The following is a 14819-nucleotide window of genomic DNA, read 5'->3' on the forward strand; positions in this document are numbered from 1 at the left end:
AGTGCAGGCTCGGGGCGGAAGGGCCATTCCAGGAGGGCGTTCCATGCTGGCAGCCCGTGTGCGCATGCGTGTGCCGGGGCTGGACCCCGGGCTCCCTGCTCCGCGCGGCCGGGCCCGGGATGGGTCGCTGAGCCGGGCGGGTGCATGGCCGACCCGCGGAGGAAGAAGCTGACCAGCGTCGCCATCGCGCTGCTCTTCCTCTCCGGGGGCATCGAGTACGGTGAGTGCCTGGCCCCGCCCCGCGGCTCCCGCTTCCCTTGGACCCATTTCGCAGGCGGGCACACTGAGGCCGGGCAGGATCCGGCCCGCGGGACGGTCCCCAGCCCCGGCGGTGAGTGCGGGCTGGCTCTCTGCTCGCCCCGGTGTCTACAGACTGGAGCGAGGGATGTTTTTAAGCCCAAAAGGGGCCTTCTCGGACCTGCTGTTTGACCTGTCGGGTCATGCGAGGTGCTGGGTCCTGGATCCTGAAATAATTCTTCTTCCTCCCTCTGCGTTTTCGCCCTTGCGACTCGGCGGTCGCTGGGTGTGCGACGTTCTGCGCCCAGCCCGCGGGCCTGTCCTTGCGGGAGCGGAGCTGACTTCGCCGTTTCCTCGGTTAATATTTTACAAGGTGCAAGCTGAGCCTGCAGCTCGGGTAGGCCCCGGAGGAGCCCGTTCCTGCTCTTCGCACCAAGGATCTCCGAGTGCCGGGGGAACTGGTAGCCCAGCGGGGAGCAGGGCAGGAGCGTTGACTGTCTGGGAGCTCCCGACCGCTGCAGTCCTACCTCCTTCTAGGAGGAGGCTTCAAACCCAGCGGGGATTGGGGTCTGAGTGCCGGGAGAAGTGGTGGATTGCCAAGTTGTCCTTCCCTCGGGTCCTCTGGGTTCATCCCCCTGCTGGGAGCAGCCAAGGGCTCAGCGATGTTAGTGCAGCAAGGACCAAGGGTGGATGCCGGAGCCGAGTGTCATTCCTCTGCCCTTGCCTGTCTCGCCACCTGGGAGAACGTGGCAAGGGCTGTCACTCGCGCGGCTCCGCGACGTAAACCGATTCCCCGTGCAGAATCGGGCTGGGGGGAGGCGCAGTTGGCATTGGCCATTTGGCTTGTGACGGCAGCCAGGCGAGAAGGTCTCGAGCCCTGTTGTTACAGGGCCTCACCCCACCGCACTGCACCTGGCAAAGCAGCTTTCCTTGGCAGCTGGGTGCTTCAAGCTGAGCTGACCGGTCCGGTGACGTGAGCCACTGGCGCCCTGGGGAGCGGAGCCAGGGAGCGTCTAACGAGGAGGTGGTGTTTGACATAGCAAGGGTTTGACTGAGGCACGTCAGTCAGCGTGCCGGTCCCAGGCTGCAGGGCCCAGCCTTGGCACCCTCTCACCTGCCTTCTGCCTTGTCTGAGCTTGCATTTCCTTCGGTCTCTGCAGCTGTGGGAGTGCTCCGCGTTCCCGGGTGTTTCTCACCCTTCCTTTTACTTCCCTTTGTGCCTCTGTGCTTCCCAGGGGTGTTGCCCTCACCCCTTCCTCCCAGAGTTGGGCTGCCTTTCCACAGCTGCTGTCTGGGGCATGGCCTCACAACTAAGATGAGCCCCTGCCTCCAAGAGCCGATGGCCCACTCTAATGAGCCCAGGTGTGGGGAAATGGGAGAGGCAGGGACTCAGCTGGATTCACCCTGCAGCTTGGCGGCAGGTGCAGGAGTCTGACTTGGGCGTCATGTCTCCATGCCCGTCCCCTGGACATGCCTGTCTGTGCTCAGAGCGTGCTGGGAGGCGCTGGCTGGGGTCTGTGTCCAGCCGTGCCCCTTGTGCTATCACGTCAGCACCCACGCCGACATTCAAGCAAAAAAGGGTCCCAGGTACCTGGGGGTTACGCAGGCCAGGTGCAGACCGGAAAAATACGGGCCAAACCCACGGCTCATGTCCCACAGCTGGGAACACTGCGGGGTGTTCATAAATGTCGCTTATCTTCTCAGCTTCTCCCATCAGCCCTGAGCTCCTCCAGCATGAGTCAGCTCCACTCCTGCTGGCCCAGCGCCCAGCTGGGCCCTGTCCAACCTCACCTCTCCGCTCAACCCATTCCTGCTACTGGTCTCCGGTGACCCTTCTAGGTCTTCGCTCTACCCTCCTTGCCCTCTTGGGGTTTCCTCTGTTGAGTGAGCCCCAAGAATCCCTCATCTCCATGAACCCCACTTCTTGGTCTGTCTCCCTTCTGTATCCTCCTGGATGTCACCTGCCTAAGAACAGTAGGGTCTGGACTGAGATTCCCCCCCCACTAATTTACAGCAGCTTCCCTTTTCACTGAGGCATGGGGTCATCTCCAATGTCCTCCATGTCCCAATTTTGCCTTTTCTTTCTCCATAATCCAAGCATGGTCTGTCCCCACTAGAGCTACCACTTTGCAGTCCCTGCTCTCCCGTTCTCCGGGAATGTGGGAAACTGAGGCCCAGGGGTTAGTCAGTCCTTGGTTTATGTTGGATAGGGCCACAGAGCCAGCCCTGGTGCATGGGCGAGAGGGTGCTGAGTCCTCCCAAAATGAGCAGGGGGTGGGGAGCTGTGTGCGCTGCCAGGTCATAGAGAGGAGGCCTCCAAGGGCAGCAAAAAGACTTTGAGCCAGGCAGATCTCTCTTTGAGCAGCCGGCTCCGTCGTTACAGAGGGAAGTGGGGCAAGGGTGAGCAGGTGGGGGCGGGCGACAGTGTTGCAGCACCTTTGTCCCTTGGGGGAAAGCAGGCAGGGGCGAGCTGAGCCTGGCTGGAGAAACTGGCCATGGGGCCTCCCTGCCTGACACCAGAGACCTGCCCTGGCCCTGCTCTTGGTGCCCAGGGTGACTTAGGGGCCTTTCTGCTTTCTTGGTCCTGGACCTGAAACTCCAGAGCTCCCTTGCGGGTGATCAGAGAGCAGTCACCGAGCCGTGGGGCAGCACTACCTCTTGGCTGCCTGCCGGGGACATCTGGAGTTGGCCGGTCGAGATAACCTGTGCTTTCAGGAATGGGAGGGTGCGGGGCAGCGCAGGGGGCAGTCCAAGGCAGGCTGGGGGGATCTGCCGCTAGCTGTACAGAGCTTTGTGGAGCTTTCTAGCTGTGCTGCCTTTGCAGGGGAAGCGACCTGGCCATGGCTGCTCTAATGGCATGTCCTGTGCAAAACGTGCTGTCCTTTCCTACTCTTACTGCTGACCAAATGCCTCAGGATATGATGGACTAGCCAGGTGCAGCCTGAGAGGGGAGGCTCTGAGCAGGCAGGGGCATTGCGGGGGTCCCCATGTCTCTGGGAAGCCAGTGCTGTCTTCCGGGGGGGAGGGAAGGACTAGGAGAGCTCGCTGTGGCTGTGGAGGGTCTGTCTGCATGGCTGACGCTTCACCTTGCTGTGCCAGGCATCAGGAGAAGCCATCCAGCTGCCCCAATGGCTGGATCAGCTGAGGTGGGCAGGGTGGGACCCCCAGATGGTGAGTCCCAGGGACCCAGATGGCCTTTGCTGTCCTTGTCACTGGTCAGCCCATGCCAGTTTGGGGGGTGGTGGTCAGGAGCTGGGTGGCCTGGCGCTGTGCTGAGATGATCCAGGATCAGGCTCAGTATCGGTGTGGGGTGTCCTGGTAGGACTCAGCCTGGGGCTGTCTCTGACTGTCTGTCTGTCTTCCTTGCCTGCCAGCGGTGATCCTACCAACCATCTGGGCCTACCTGCAGACTCTCCATGCGGAGCCGTACTTCCTGGGCCTGGGGATTTCTGCCTTCAGCCTCACTGGCCTGCTGGCAGGGCCCCTCTTCGGGCTCTGGTCGGACCGCACCCAGCGCACCAAAGCAATCATCCTCTTCGCCAACACATTCGAGATTGCAGGTGAGGCCGTGAGAGCAGACTGGGGGGGACCTTGTAGTTCAGATTCCAGCCCTCCCTGAGGGAAGACAGCAGCGCCCCATTTTATATGCAGCGGCTGAAACTGCGTGGCCCGTGGGAAGGCCCATGGTGCAGTGTGGGACCCGCACACAGGCCTGTGGGGTTGTCCACAGCCTGTGGTCACGCATGCATCCCGTGACACGTACCCCGTGTTGCTGGTTCTGGGGAGCTGTCTCCGGTTGCCTCAGCCCCATGGGCTATCTCGTTGCACCTTCCTCTCTGTGTTACCTGTTGCTCTTGTGTCCCCGATTCAGGGAATTTCATGTACTTCATGGGCATCTCCAAATGGCTTCTTCTGGGCAGCCGGCTTGTGGCAGGTAAGAGCTGGAGTCATCCAGGCCTGTATCCTAGGGGCTTTAGGTGCCTGTGCCATTTCTCTCACCCCTGGCCCTGCACATTTCTGTCGCAGGTGTCGGGACAGGAGCAGGTGCCTCCATCTTTGGGTACCTCACTCGCTCCACCACCTCGCAAGAGCGTGCTACGGTGTTTGCAGTGGTCATGGCATGTCGGCAGGTTGGACTGCTGATTGGTAAGAGCCTCCTTTTTGCTGGACCAGGTGGAGGGTCCGGAAGAGGGAGCACGAGCTGCACAGAACCGGAGGAGCTGTCCGAGCTCAGCAAGATGGAGTTCGATAGAGAAGTGCAGGGGGCTGCCTGGGAGGAGAAATCCAAGGGTGAATACGAGACTGGGGAGAGCTGGTGAGGCAGCAGGACTGCAGCGTAGGACCCGCGGGGGCACTGAACAGGAGGCCGTGGCATGGGGCTGTGGAGGGAAAGACTGGTCTTATTCTGAGAAGCGCAGGAGAACCCGCATCATTCGTACCGCGGTGGCTGACAGCTTTGTGTCAGACAGAGAGAGCGTTTGTCCCAAAGGCTGCTGTTGCACTTAAAAGTGGGTTTTTAAACCTACCTAAGAATTGACACAACACTCAGTTGATTAATAGCATAAAGGCTTGCTTTAATAACTACCAACAAGCTACAAAACTGACTGACAAAAAAGACTCTTGCCCAATATAAAACGAGCTATTACAGAAAGTCCTAATACATATTTAGTTGCATCAGTGTTTTCTTCCCAACGCAGGCAGGGGAGCTAGTCCAGTCTTGCAGCCTTTACAAAGCGTGGGTCCTTTACTCGTGGGCCGGGTGCAGGATGGCTTCTTGATCTTTTCTGGGTTGCACACCTTGCTGGCAGTTCGGTCTCGCTTTTTATACTGTTTTAATTGTACAGCCTCAAAGCATTTTTCCTTGATGGTTGGTTGATTAAAGTCCAAACAGAACAGGGAGGAAAAGGGCGACCATCATGTTACAATTGTTAAACTGCCTGGCTTCTGTTTTTGGATTTGTCTAGGTGTGAAGACTTGCATTTCTCGCAGCTACTGAAGTTATGGGTCAGTTAAATGTGACGGGTCTTGAGTAGCTAAACAGGATGCCTAGAGGCATTGGTTACCAGACCTGTTTTGGGGTATTTGTTTATCGGTGGGGCAAATTTGCAATAGCTTGTACTGGTGATGGTCTGTCTACAAAACTTCAGACAGACATTGAATGATTGAGACATTTGTAATGCCTTAGACATTGGATGCCTGTTTTGAGAAATATGAGGATGTCCTGTACAGGACATCTTTCCTGTATTCAATACGCTTTTTACAGGTTTTGCTTGAAATGCGTATTTTAGTCTTTTGTTTTCTTTAGTTGCTAGTTCAGTTGAAATGTATATGTAGTTTCCTTGCCTTCTCTAGTTACGCTGGCTCAGCCTCTTCCTTGCTCTCTGAGCTTGGAGACGCACATGTGATGTGTATGTCAGGTCTTTGCCAACAATTTTCCTTTTAGAGGAACCATCACTCTTGTTATTTTATGGCATGGGTCTGGTATTGGGTGCCACAAGCTCCACTGTCTCTGCGCCTTGATAGGTTGCAGCCATTGCAGAGACTTGCTTTTTCTTGTGGCAGGCTTGTCACCACAACCCAGTCTTGCCCCAGCCACTGTCTTGCATTTTTGTGCAAGAGACACTGTCCAAGCTTTCACAGCCAGCAGTTGCTTCTCCACCCAGCTGGAGCACAGCTGCATCCTGCAGAGTGCCTTGGAGGAGCAGCACCCTGGGCAATACAAGCTGCAGCAAACGGCTCGAGTGCCTCAGGGGCCCTGTGCAGCTGTTTGCTGTGCCTCTCTTGACCCCTGGTTACTTGGCAGGTCCTTCTCTCGGCCAGGGGTCAGGAAGGAACCTGACTCTGCAGAGCCTCTGGGGTCGGCTGGGCTAACAGGGGCATCATGTGTCAGAGGTGTTAGCTCCTCTTGGTGCTGGTGAGGCCTCGGCTGGCGTCCTGCGTGCAGTCCTGGGCACTGCTTTGAGAGGTGGAGGTGCTGGAGATGATCTGGAACTGAGGTCAGGAAGGCCGAGATGTTTAGGAAAGCCCATCTAGGAGGCTAAGCAAGTGGGGGTCTAGGGATGAGAGGATGGCAGAGGCCTCAAGGCTCCCAGGGCATGAGGGCTGCCCTAGGCAGGAGGGGGATGCACTGTTCCTCACATCCCCCCAGGGCAGGGTGGGGGGGAATCGGTTTAGCAGATTTGGGGCTGGGAACAGCACAGTACTGGAGCAGGCTGCCAAGGGAGGGGGCAGGGGAGCCTTGCACGTGCAGGCTTGGACAGACCTCTGACAGGGTTGGTCTGGACATCCTTAGCCTTACCTCAAAGCCAGGGAGGTGTTTGTGTGTATGCATTTGGGGGGCCGAGGCTCTGCTTGACCAGCTCTCAGGGTTTGTGGCAGGCGCCTCCTGAACGCTGTCCCTGACCATGTGCTGCAGGAGTGAAGGGTGGGCCTGGGACCCTGGCATTTCTTGGGTGGGGATGGGGGCAGTGCTGGGTGCAGGGTGGCTGTGCCTCTCTTGGGGAGGGGATTCGCTTGCTGGATCCTTTGCAGAGGGTTTCCTGCCAGAGCACTGAGTGCTTGGCAGTGCGAGGCAGTGAGGGAAGGGGAGGGGGTGCCCGTCAGGGTAGAAACACCCTTGGTGGCTGGCCTTGCCCCTCCTGCCCTGGGGTGCGTGGTAGCAGGGGGGCCCAGCACTCCTTGCCCTCTGGTTTCCTCCCAGTGCCTCTGACCCGCTGTCTGTCTGCACCTAGGACCTGCCTGTAACCTCTTCCTGCGGCTCTGCAACTTCTGTCTGGGGCCCTTTGAGGTCAACAAGTTCACATCCCCTGGAGTGAGTATCTGGGGGTCTTGGTCCTGGGCTTCTGGCGATGGGGAGGATGTGCAGAGCTCTGAGGGGCCCTGGGGACCCTGGCAAGAGGCCACAGAGGCTCTGCTATCCGTCCTTCTGTCCCTGTGTCCACACAGCTGTTCATGTGCTTGCTGTGGATCCTGCTCCAGTTCGTCGTCATGGCCATGTACTATGACCTGCCGCCCTCAGCCCACCTGCAGCGTGCGGCCCTTGTGCCACAGGAGGAGGAGGAGGAGCCCTTGGTGCCTCATGATGCTGGCCTGGAGGAGGGGGCTGAGAACAGCCGCTATGGCAGCACCGGCTCTGACCTGCGAGCAGCTACCCCCGGCGGTCCTGACCCCCATGCAGGGGATGAGTACCGTTACGTGCCCAATGGACACCTGACCGAGGAGGAGGCCCGGGACAAGGGGAAGAGCCAGCTCCAGAATTTAAGCACCATGAAGGGTGAGTGTCCATGGCCTCAAGAGGGTCCTGGCAGTTGCCTGGGGGGAGCACAGTAGTGGCCCTCCCTGTATGGCTCCTTGGCCTGGGCATGTGCCAGTGGTCCTGGGGATGGTGCCCACAGCTAAGTGTCTCCATGGACACACGTGTTGGGCATGGGGTGTGGCAGGCAGGGGTGTGCTTGCTCCAGAGGCCACCTGAGCTGAGGCAGCAATGGGTTTCGTGGGGAGAGGAGGTGTACCCAGAGGACCGCCCCCCCGCACCTGAGCTCGGGGCCCTATTGTGCTGGGTGCTGCCCATTCACATTGTAAGAGTCAGGCCCTGCCCCAAAGACAGGACAAGGGCAGGGGAGAGCCTGACTCAGTTTCTACTGGGTGCCTGAAGCCCACCAGGAAATGGGAGACTCTCCCTTGAGTCTGCCAGAAGCAGGGCTTGGCCTGAAGGGACTGGGCCATGTGGGGTGGTGGGCCAAGCTGGGATTGAGCCTGCAGCTCTGATGGTGCCCTCAGTAGCCAGTGGATGCCGGGAGCATGATCTGTCAGCCCAGCGTGGCAGGGGCTCACGGTTGTGGAGTGGTGTCGTCCTTGAAGCAGCTGTGACGGGAACCAGGCACATCCAAGTGTCTCCATGTCCTGCCTGCTGTCTTTGCAGAGTACCTGCGGGAGGAGGTGGTGGTTTTGCTCACTGCCCAGTTCATCACACTCTTCAACCAGACAGCCCTGGAGGTGAGGAGCAGGGCGCTGCGGGCAGCTCCCACCCTTCAGCACCCACTCAGGCAGGCTCTTCTCCTCCAGAGCTGGGGTGGGGGTGCCTTGGGGTCCCAGCCCCACTCAGAGCCACCCTGGGGTACGTATAGGAAGGATGGGACGTCTTCTCTAGGCCCTCTGAGGTTCTGGATGTGATTGTGGGGGAGCCGGCGTCTGCCCGCTTCTCTCACCTGTGGTGGGGGGCGGGTGGCAGGCTCTGAGCCCCTGGCTCGTGGAGACCTGCCTGGCAAAGGTCTCCTTGTGGGGCAGGATGTGGCCATGCCCAGGCAGCAGAAAACGCTGTCTTGGGCAGGGGAGCCCCAAGGCTTGGCCGCACGGCTGAGCAAGGCTAGGCAGCCTGCAGGGGAGGGCAGTACCTGTTACCTGTCCACACCATGGGCACCGCTGCAGGCAGGCTCCTCAGACCCTCCACTGGAGTGTGGCACCTGCCCTGCTGTGGAGGAGCTCTCATGCATCTGTCTCTCTCCAGACCATGGTGACCCCCATCACCCAGCGCTACCTGAACTTTGGGGAGCTGGAGAACAGCATCATGTACTTCCTGTGTGGCATTGAGGTGAGACAGATACTGAATCCCAGGGTGGGGCATTGTGGGGGGCTCATGGTCCTTCCTTCTGCCCTAGCTCTGTGCCAGGGTCCCCACGTGTTAACCCCACTCCCCTCCCTGCCCCAGGTGATCTGTGGCTTCTTCCTGGTGCGCTGTCTCAGCACGCGCCTCCCCGACCGTGTCATCCTGGTCCTGGGGCTCATCATCTGCAATGTGGCCTGCGTCTGGTGCTTGCTGTTTTTGGCTCGGCCCCAAGGTAACTTGCAGGGGCCTGTGTTTGTTCCTTGCAGCCAGGGGTGGGGAGGGTCCCACCAGCCCTGCAGAGGATGCTGTGGGGTGCCTGGTGTCTGGTGGGCTGGCCCAGCGGGCTCCATATTGCAGGGCAGCAAGGGGCTGCTGCTTGCTGCAGGCGTGGCTGCATCCCCTGCTTCCAGCCTCCTCCAGCCCCATCAAGGTCCCTAAAGCAGGTGAAAATCCCCTGCCACTTCCCCTTCTTTCTTAGAGGTGCATACTTGCCCCCCTGCAAACTCCCCTGTCTGCTGCTGCTGCTTTCTCAGGGGCTGGGTCAGGTCTGGGCTCAGAGTAGTTCCTCCCCCCTGCCCCATGCGGTTCACTTGGAGCAGGCAGAGGGAAGGGGCAGCCCTGCCCATCACTGCTGCACCTGTCCCCTCCCCAGCGGCGTGCAGCCCCCCACAGGCGGGAAGGGCTGTGATGCTTCCACGGCTCCTGGGACACAGTGGCGGCAGCAGGTTGGGGAGTGGAAGGAAGAAGAAGAGATGAGTTTGCCTCTGAGAAGGGAATGGGCACCTTTACCTGCTTTAGAAACTTCAAAATGCCACTGCACCCACCTCCATACAGCCCCCCGTCTCGATGTGCAGCAGAGGCATTCCCAAGGGAGAGGATGTGAGGGTGGGCTTCATCTGTTCTTTTGCTCCATGGCTAAAGGTGGCAGTAGCTGGCACAAGGTAGCCTGGGGGGAATGTGCCAGGGGCTTAGCTGTGTACTGCACAACCTGCAGGCCCTGGCTTGAGGTCCCTGAGGGGAGTGGCCAGGGCTGGCTGTGGCTCCCAGGGGTCTGGAGGCTTCTCCACCCTTGACTGACTCTTTTGTCTGCTGTGCCTGCAGGGAGCTTTGGCATCCTGCTGGGAGAGCTGGTGGTCGGTGTGTTCTTGCAGGTCCTGGGGCTCCCCTTTGTGGCCGTCTCCCAGGTCTCGCTCTTCTCCAAGGTGACAGCCGAGAGGACACAGGGTGAGTTGTGGTCCATGGGTTTCCCCACACTGCGTGGCACAGTTGCTCGACAACCCCGCCATCATTGCCTCTTCTCGGTGGACCCCTCCCCCAGAGGTCAGGCGTCTGCACCCCCTTTGCGCCCAGGTGCCATGGTGAGGGCAGTAATGCACTCAGACCTTCAGGAGGATGCTCTGGCCCTCCCACCCCCTTCGCTTAGGGTCTTCCTTCTCCAGGCATGCCTGGTTTGTGCCCTGGGGCTCTGTGCTGGGGCCTGGCTTCAGCCTCAAGGAAGCCGGCAGCTGGGGAAGCATCAGGGAGATGCTCTTCATCTCCCTTTGTCAGCAGGCTCCCAGGGGGATGCTCCCTCGTTATCCAAATGCACTGCAGCTGGGCTCTCTCACCAGGGCTCACTGCTCCCTCTTTAAGGGACTCTCTTACGCCCTTGTAGCCAAATCTTGTCCTACTCGCAGACCTGCGCTGATCCCCATCTTCACAGACCACTCCCTACATGGCACCCTACTGAGTGCAAGGTGACAGGATCCGAGCATCCTTTGGGTCAGGCCGGCCTCGTGGCTCACAGTGTTGATGCAGCAGTATTGCCTAATCTCCCTTGGGTTAAACCCATGTTGCTTTTTACCCTGCTTCTGCTTCCAGCCTCCCCGCTTCCAGACACAGGGTCTAACCCTTTGTGCTTTTCGCCCGCTGCAGGGTTCAGTCAGGGGCTGCGGCGCTCAGTGGGAGGAGTGGCCACCATCCTGGGCCCGCTGTGGGCTGGAGGCCTGACTGACAACCTCTTCATCATGCTGGGGGTGATGATGGGCCTACTCAGCCTGCTGACGGTGAGCATCTCCCACCCACCCTGGCTCTTTGATCCTGCGAACTGCTTGCTGATGGCTTTTCTGCTCCCACAGGTGATGGTTGGGCTCTCGTACACCTACCTGGTGGAGCCGCCTAGGGGCTACCTGTCAGAAACGTCCCAGGAAGAGCCAAGCTCGTGACCTCTGACCCCTCCATGGGCTGCCAGGGGGACAGCTCAGACTGAGGTGAGGTTGTTAAGGTGAGAGCACGTGGGGGCTCTGGGTCAAGCATGCCATTGTGTCTGGGGGAGCTGGCAGGAGCCCAGCAGCCCCTGCTCCAGGCTTCAGCCAGGCAGAGCAGTGCAGCTGTCTCCTCCTGAAGGTGCCTGAGTGGGAGGGGGTTTAGGATCACCCCTATAAAGTCACTCCTGTCTGTCTCAAGCAGGAGTTGGATTAGATGACTTCTGGAGGTCCCTTCCAGCCCTGCTTCTCTGTGATACAGAATTGTATGACGATGGCAGAGAGCACGCAGCAGTGACAAGCTTCAGGCTCCCAGTGTGGGCTGCTATCACTGCTCTGCTGCATGGAATCATAGAGAAGTGAGGCTGGAAGGGACCTGCAGAGGTCATATCTAGTCCAGTGCCTCTGACAGGGTCACCCTACCCATACCATCCCATACAAATACATCATCTAACCACTTAGTAAAACTATCGGCAACCTTGACGCAACACAAGGCATCGCACCTGAACCTGCCACAGGTAAAGCAGGGGAACCACAGCAGTCAGTGTCCTGCTTCTGTATGCTGAAGAGATCCCACGTAAAAGCTATGCCTCCTGCTACAGAGGAAGGTAGAAACCTCCCCAGTCTGTGCCAGTCTGACTAGGGGGTAAAATTCCTCCCTGACACCAAATGTGGCATCGGTCTGACTGTGAGTGGAGGGTCAAGACCCTCTAGCCAGGAACCTCTGGGTTTAAGACCCAGCAGGAGCACTGGCACAGCCCAGTCAGAGTCCCCAGCCTTGTGTGCAGCCAACACCCAGTTCCTCTGAGGGAGGCTTAAACCCCCCCTGACACATCTGGCAGAAAGGTGGGGAGGGGGTAACCAACAAAGCCCAGATACATGAGCAATACCCTTAGTAGAGCTTGGGCACAGCTACACCTGGATCGTCCCCACCAGTGGTTGTCCAGCCTCTCCTTGAACACCTCGAGCGATGGAGAGCCCGCAGCTTCCCTGGTGTCTATGCCACTACCTCCTTGCTTTAACAGTGAAGCAACTTTTCCTGGGATCCAAGCTAATCCCACCTTGCTGCAACTTCAAGCCAAGGTGGTACAAACACCTAGACCAGGTTTATCAAAATCTGTTGGCAGCCAGAATATGGGAGGGAGCTTAGGACATTGCCGAAGGAGCAATGCCACTGGCACCCATGGAGGGTTTTTAATCAGAAGCATTCACAGCTGAAGGTGGATATAGTTGTCCTAACACCCTTAACTCTGCCCTCCGCCTTGTTCTGGAGGTAGTGTCAATCCTGCCTCTAATTCCCTGAGATGTCTGTTGCCTATCCCCTTCCCTTGCTCTGTACAACAAACCTCTCAGCCCTGATGTCTGAGTCACAGCCTCCTTCCAGGTTACCTTCCCATTACCCAGCCAGGCCACACCAGGTAGGTGAGGAGGAAACACATCCACTCTGGAAGGAGCGCTGATCTGCAGTGGCTGGGCTAAGAACAGCTGCAGGAGCAGGGGGCAGCAGGGTAGTGAATGCCATTCCTATCTTTAGAAAAGGCTTTTGGGCTGACTGGAGGAATTACAGCCCGGGAAGCCCCGCAGCTGTGCCCGGCGAGCTGGGGAAACCAGCATTTAAACAGCCCATTTGTCTGTCAGTCTCTCATCTGGTCTTAGTATGTGGAAGTGTCGGGGGATGAGTGGATGAAGGAGAATGGCTTGACACAATTGATTCAGCTTTCTAATGGCCCCCACAGGATCTATGAAAGATGAGCAGTGAGGAACGCAGTGTCGCCCTCTGCCAACATCTGGTTAAGAGGCAGAATAAACGGGTCTGTTTACTGGCTGGCAAATGGCTGACAGCAGCGGTCCTGGTTTTGCTCCAGCTTTGATAGTGTTTGCCCCATGGTGGCAAAATCTACCATTGCTGAAATGTTGAGGGAAGGGTAGAGGGACCTGAGGAGGCTGTGAGGAATGGCAGAGGCCTGGTGCCATTCAGTGCATGAGTAGGGTGAGGACAGAGGAGAACCACGAGGTGAGACCAGCCGGAGGGAAAAGCTGGAGCTGCTGTGGAGGGTTTTGACAGCCTGATACAGGCTCAGGGTTGGGGGTGCTGGTCGTGCTGCGGACAGCTGGGTGAAGGCCAGCTGCCTGGCCCGACGGGTAAATGAGGGGGTGGGACGAGTGGAGGCCCAGACTTGCTCCCCTGGGCAGAGGACAGGGCTGTTAACTCAGGATAGAGGGGGCTGTGACTAGCAGCTGTCCAGACAAGGCCCAGTTGACTGGGTGGAAGCTCCTTCCTGCAGCAGGGGAGCAAGGAGGCATCAAGGAAGGGCAGGGGCGGCCAGCTGCATGCATGTGCCCTGGCTGCCCCAGGAGGTTGTGGGGCCCGTAAGGCTGGCAGGACACAGAGAGGGGCTGGGCACACGTGAGGGTGACAAGGGTCCCTAGTCCCAGCAGGTGGAGAGACGCCTCGGGCTTTGGGACTGGGTTTAAGCCACATCATTCCAGGCCTGGCCCCAGACACACACCTTCCCCTGGGGCAGTGGACGCTGGGGTAGATGGGCTCGGGGTCTGGGAGTCCCCGTTTTCACCTTGACCATTCACCTATGCCCCCTTGCACTCCTTCCCCTTCCCACAGCTCCCAGTCACTAGTCCACACAACAGGGGTCTGATCCAGCCCCAGGCTTCTGCCTCGTGCTAGGCCTGGCGCTCTGTGCCACCCCCACCCCCCACCTTAGTGGCTCCTGGTTGTGCAGGTCCACCCTAACTCTCCCCCACTCTTCTCTCAGGCAGGTCTCGCTCCGGCTGGCACTGAAGACCCGTGGGCCCCAGCCTGTTACCCTGGGGCTGCTCCCCTTCTGGGCAGGGGACGGGGGAGTGGGACCAGAGCTCACATCCTTCTGAAGAGCATCAGTGCTGTCGAAATGGGGGAGCCCCCTCCCTGCTCTTCTGGACTGGCACCCCCTGCCCCCATCCCTCCTGGGTGACACTCCTCCCCTTCTCCCCATACCAACGGGGCCACAGCTGCCTGCTGCCTCTGGACGGAGGGCAGGATTCCCTGGTGGAGAAGACAAAGAAGAGGTGCTTCTGGCCTCTGTGTGGGCTGCTGCAGGTGCTGAGCCATGGACCCAGTGGATGCAGGTCTCTGTCTTTGGTGCTGGATGCCTCTCCCAGGCTGAGCTGCTCCTGGGGGCTGTAGGTGGCTGGGAACTGCCTGCTCATGCCAGGGCTGTGGCATCCATGGTTAGCAAACTGGTGTTTCCTCTATCTTTCACCTTGGGCATTTCCCAGTGTTCCCACCTCTGGCTCCAGGTGGGGGGCTGCTCCCCCCCACTCCGCGCTGACGGGGGTGGGCGAGGGAGGGCTGGGCTCCACTCCCCCCATCTCTGTGTCTGTAACGTGCGTGCGTATGCGTGTGTGTGCAGAGATCAGAATAAACCCAGGTTTAGTGGCCAGGTGGCTGTGAGGCTTCATCCTGCCAGGTCGCCATGAGGGTCCCTGCCCCATCTCTGGTGCACTGGCTCTGTCCGACAGGGCCAAGGTGGGGTTCAGAGGGGGAAGCAGGTGGGTGGGAGAGCTTGGGGGGGGTCTCAGAGAAGCCTAGTGCAGCCTATGCATCTCATGCTGCTGTTGGGGGGTGTGGGGGAAGCCTTGCAGTGGCTGCAGGGCTGGTATGAGCCATTCCTGTGCCAGCCATAGGCTGAAGGAGGGCAGTGCCTTGCAGAAAGGAGCTTGGGCAGGGTGCAAGGCTG

At 59.1% G+C, this 14819-nt stretch overlaps 1 protein-coding gene across 3 annotated transcripts; it reads left to right on the forward strand.

Annotated features, from left to right (window-relative positions):
- The first annotated feature begins 3 nt into the window (after nucleotides 1-3).
- Nucleotides 4-14520, forward strand: LOC102381108 (major facilitator superfamily domain-containing protein 8-like). 3 transcript variants are annotated; one of them, XR_003092469.1, is made up of 13 exons: nucleotides 4-220; nucleotides 3612-3797; nucleotides 4109-4171; nucleotides 4264-4383; nucleotides 6969-7048; nucleotides 7183-7510; nucleotides 8159-8232; nucleotides 8744-8827; nucleotides 8945-9074; nucleotides 9944-10066; nucleotides 10757-10887; nucleotides 10960-11105; nucleotides 13857-14520. XR_003092469.1 is itself a non-coding variant. In XM_025195961.1 (13 exons), the coding sequence occupies exons 1-12, from the start codon at nucleotides 145-147 to the stop codon at nucleotides 11044-11046; spliced, it is 1482 nt and encodes a 493-aa protein (XP_025051746.1). In that variant the 5' UTR covers nucleotides 4-144; the 3' UTR covers nucleotides 11047-11091; nucleotides 13857-14520. The 3 variants fall into 3 exon arrangements, 2 of the variants coding, with proteins under 2 accessions (XP_025051746.1, XP_025051747.1); XM_025195961.1 differs by having other exon boundaries at nucleotides 10960-11091; XM_025195962.1 differs by having other exon boundaries at nucleotides 10960-11091; nucleotides 13861-14520.
- Nucleotides 14521-14819: the final 299 nt, after the last annotated feature.

The sequence above is a fragment of the Alligator sinensis genome, unplaced genomic scaffold (genome assembly GCF_000455745.1).
Source record: "Alligator sinensis unplaced genomic scaffold, ASM45574v1 scaffold301_2, whole genome shotgun sequence".
In the NCBI taxonomy this organism is placed as follows: domain Eukaryota; kingdom Metazoa; phylum Chordata; order Crocodylia; family Alligatoridae; genus Alligator; species Alligator sinensis.

Excerpts from the sequence above, each read along its gene's own strand:
- LOC102381108 (XM_025195961.1), top strand. The coding sequence starts at position 145 with ATGGCCGACCCGCGGAGGAAGAAGCTGACCAGCGTCGCCATCGCGCTG. Across the intron at positions 221-3,611 it reads CTCCGGGGGCATCGAGTACG|CGGTGATCCTACCAACCATC; the intron begins GTGAGTGCCTGG and ends CTTGCCTGCCAG. Across the intron at positions 10,888-10,959 it reads GCCTACTCAGCCTGCTGACG|GTGATGGTTGGGCTCTCGTA; the intron begins GTGAGCATCTCC and ends CTGCTCCCACAG.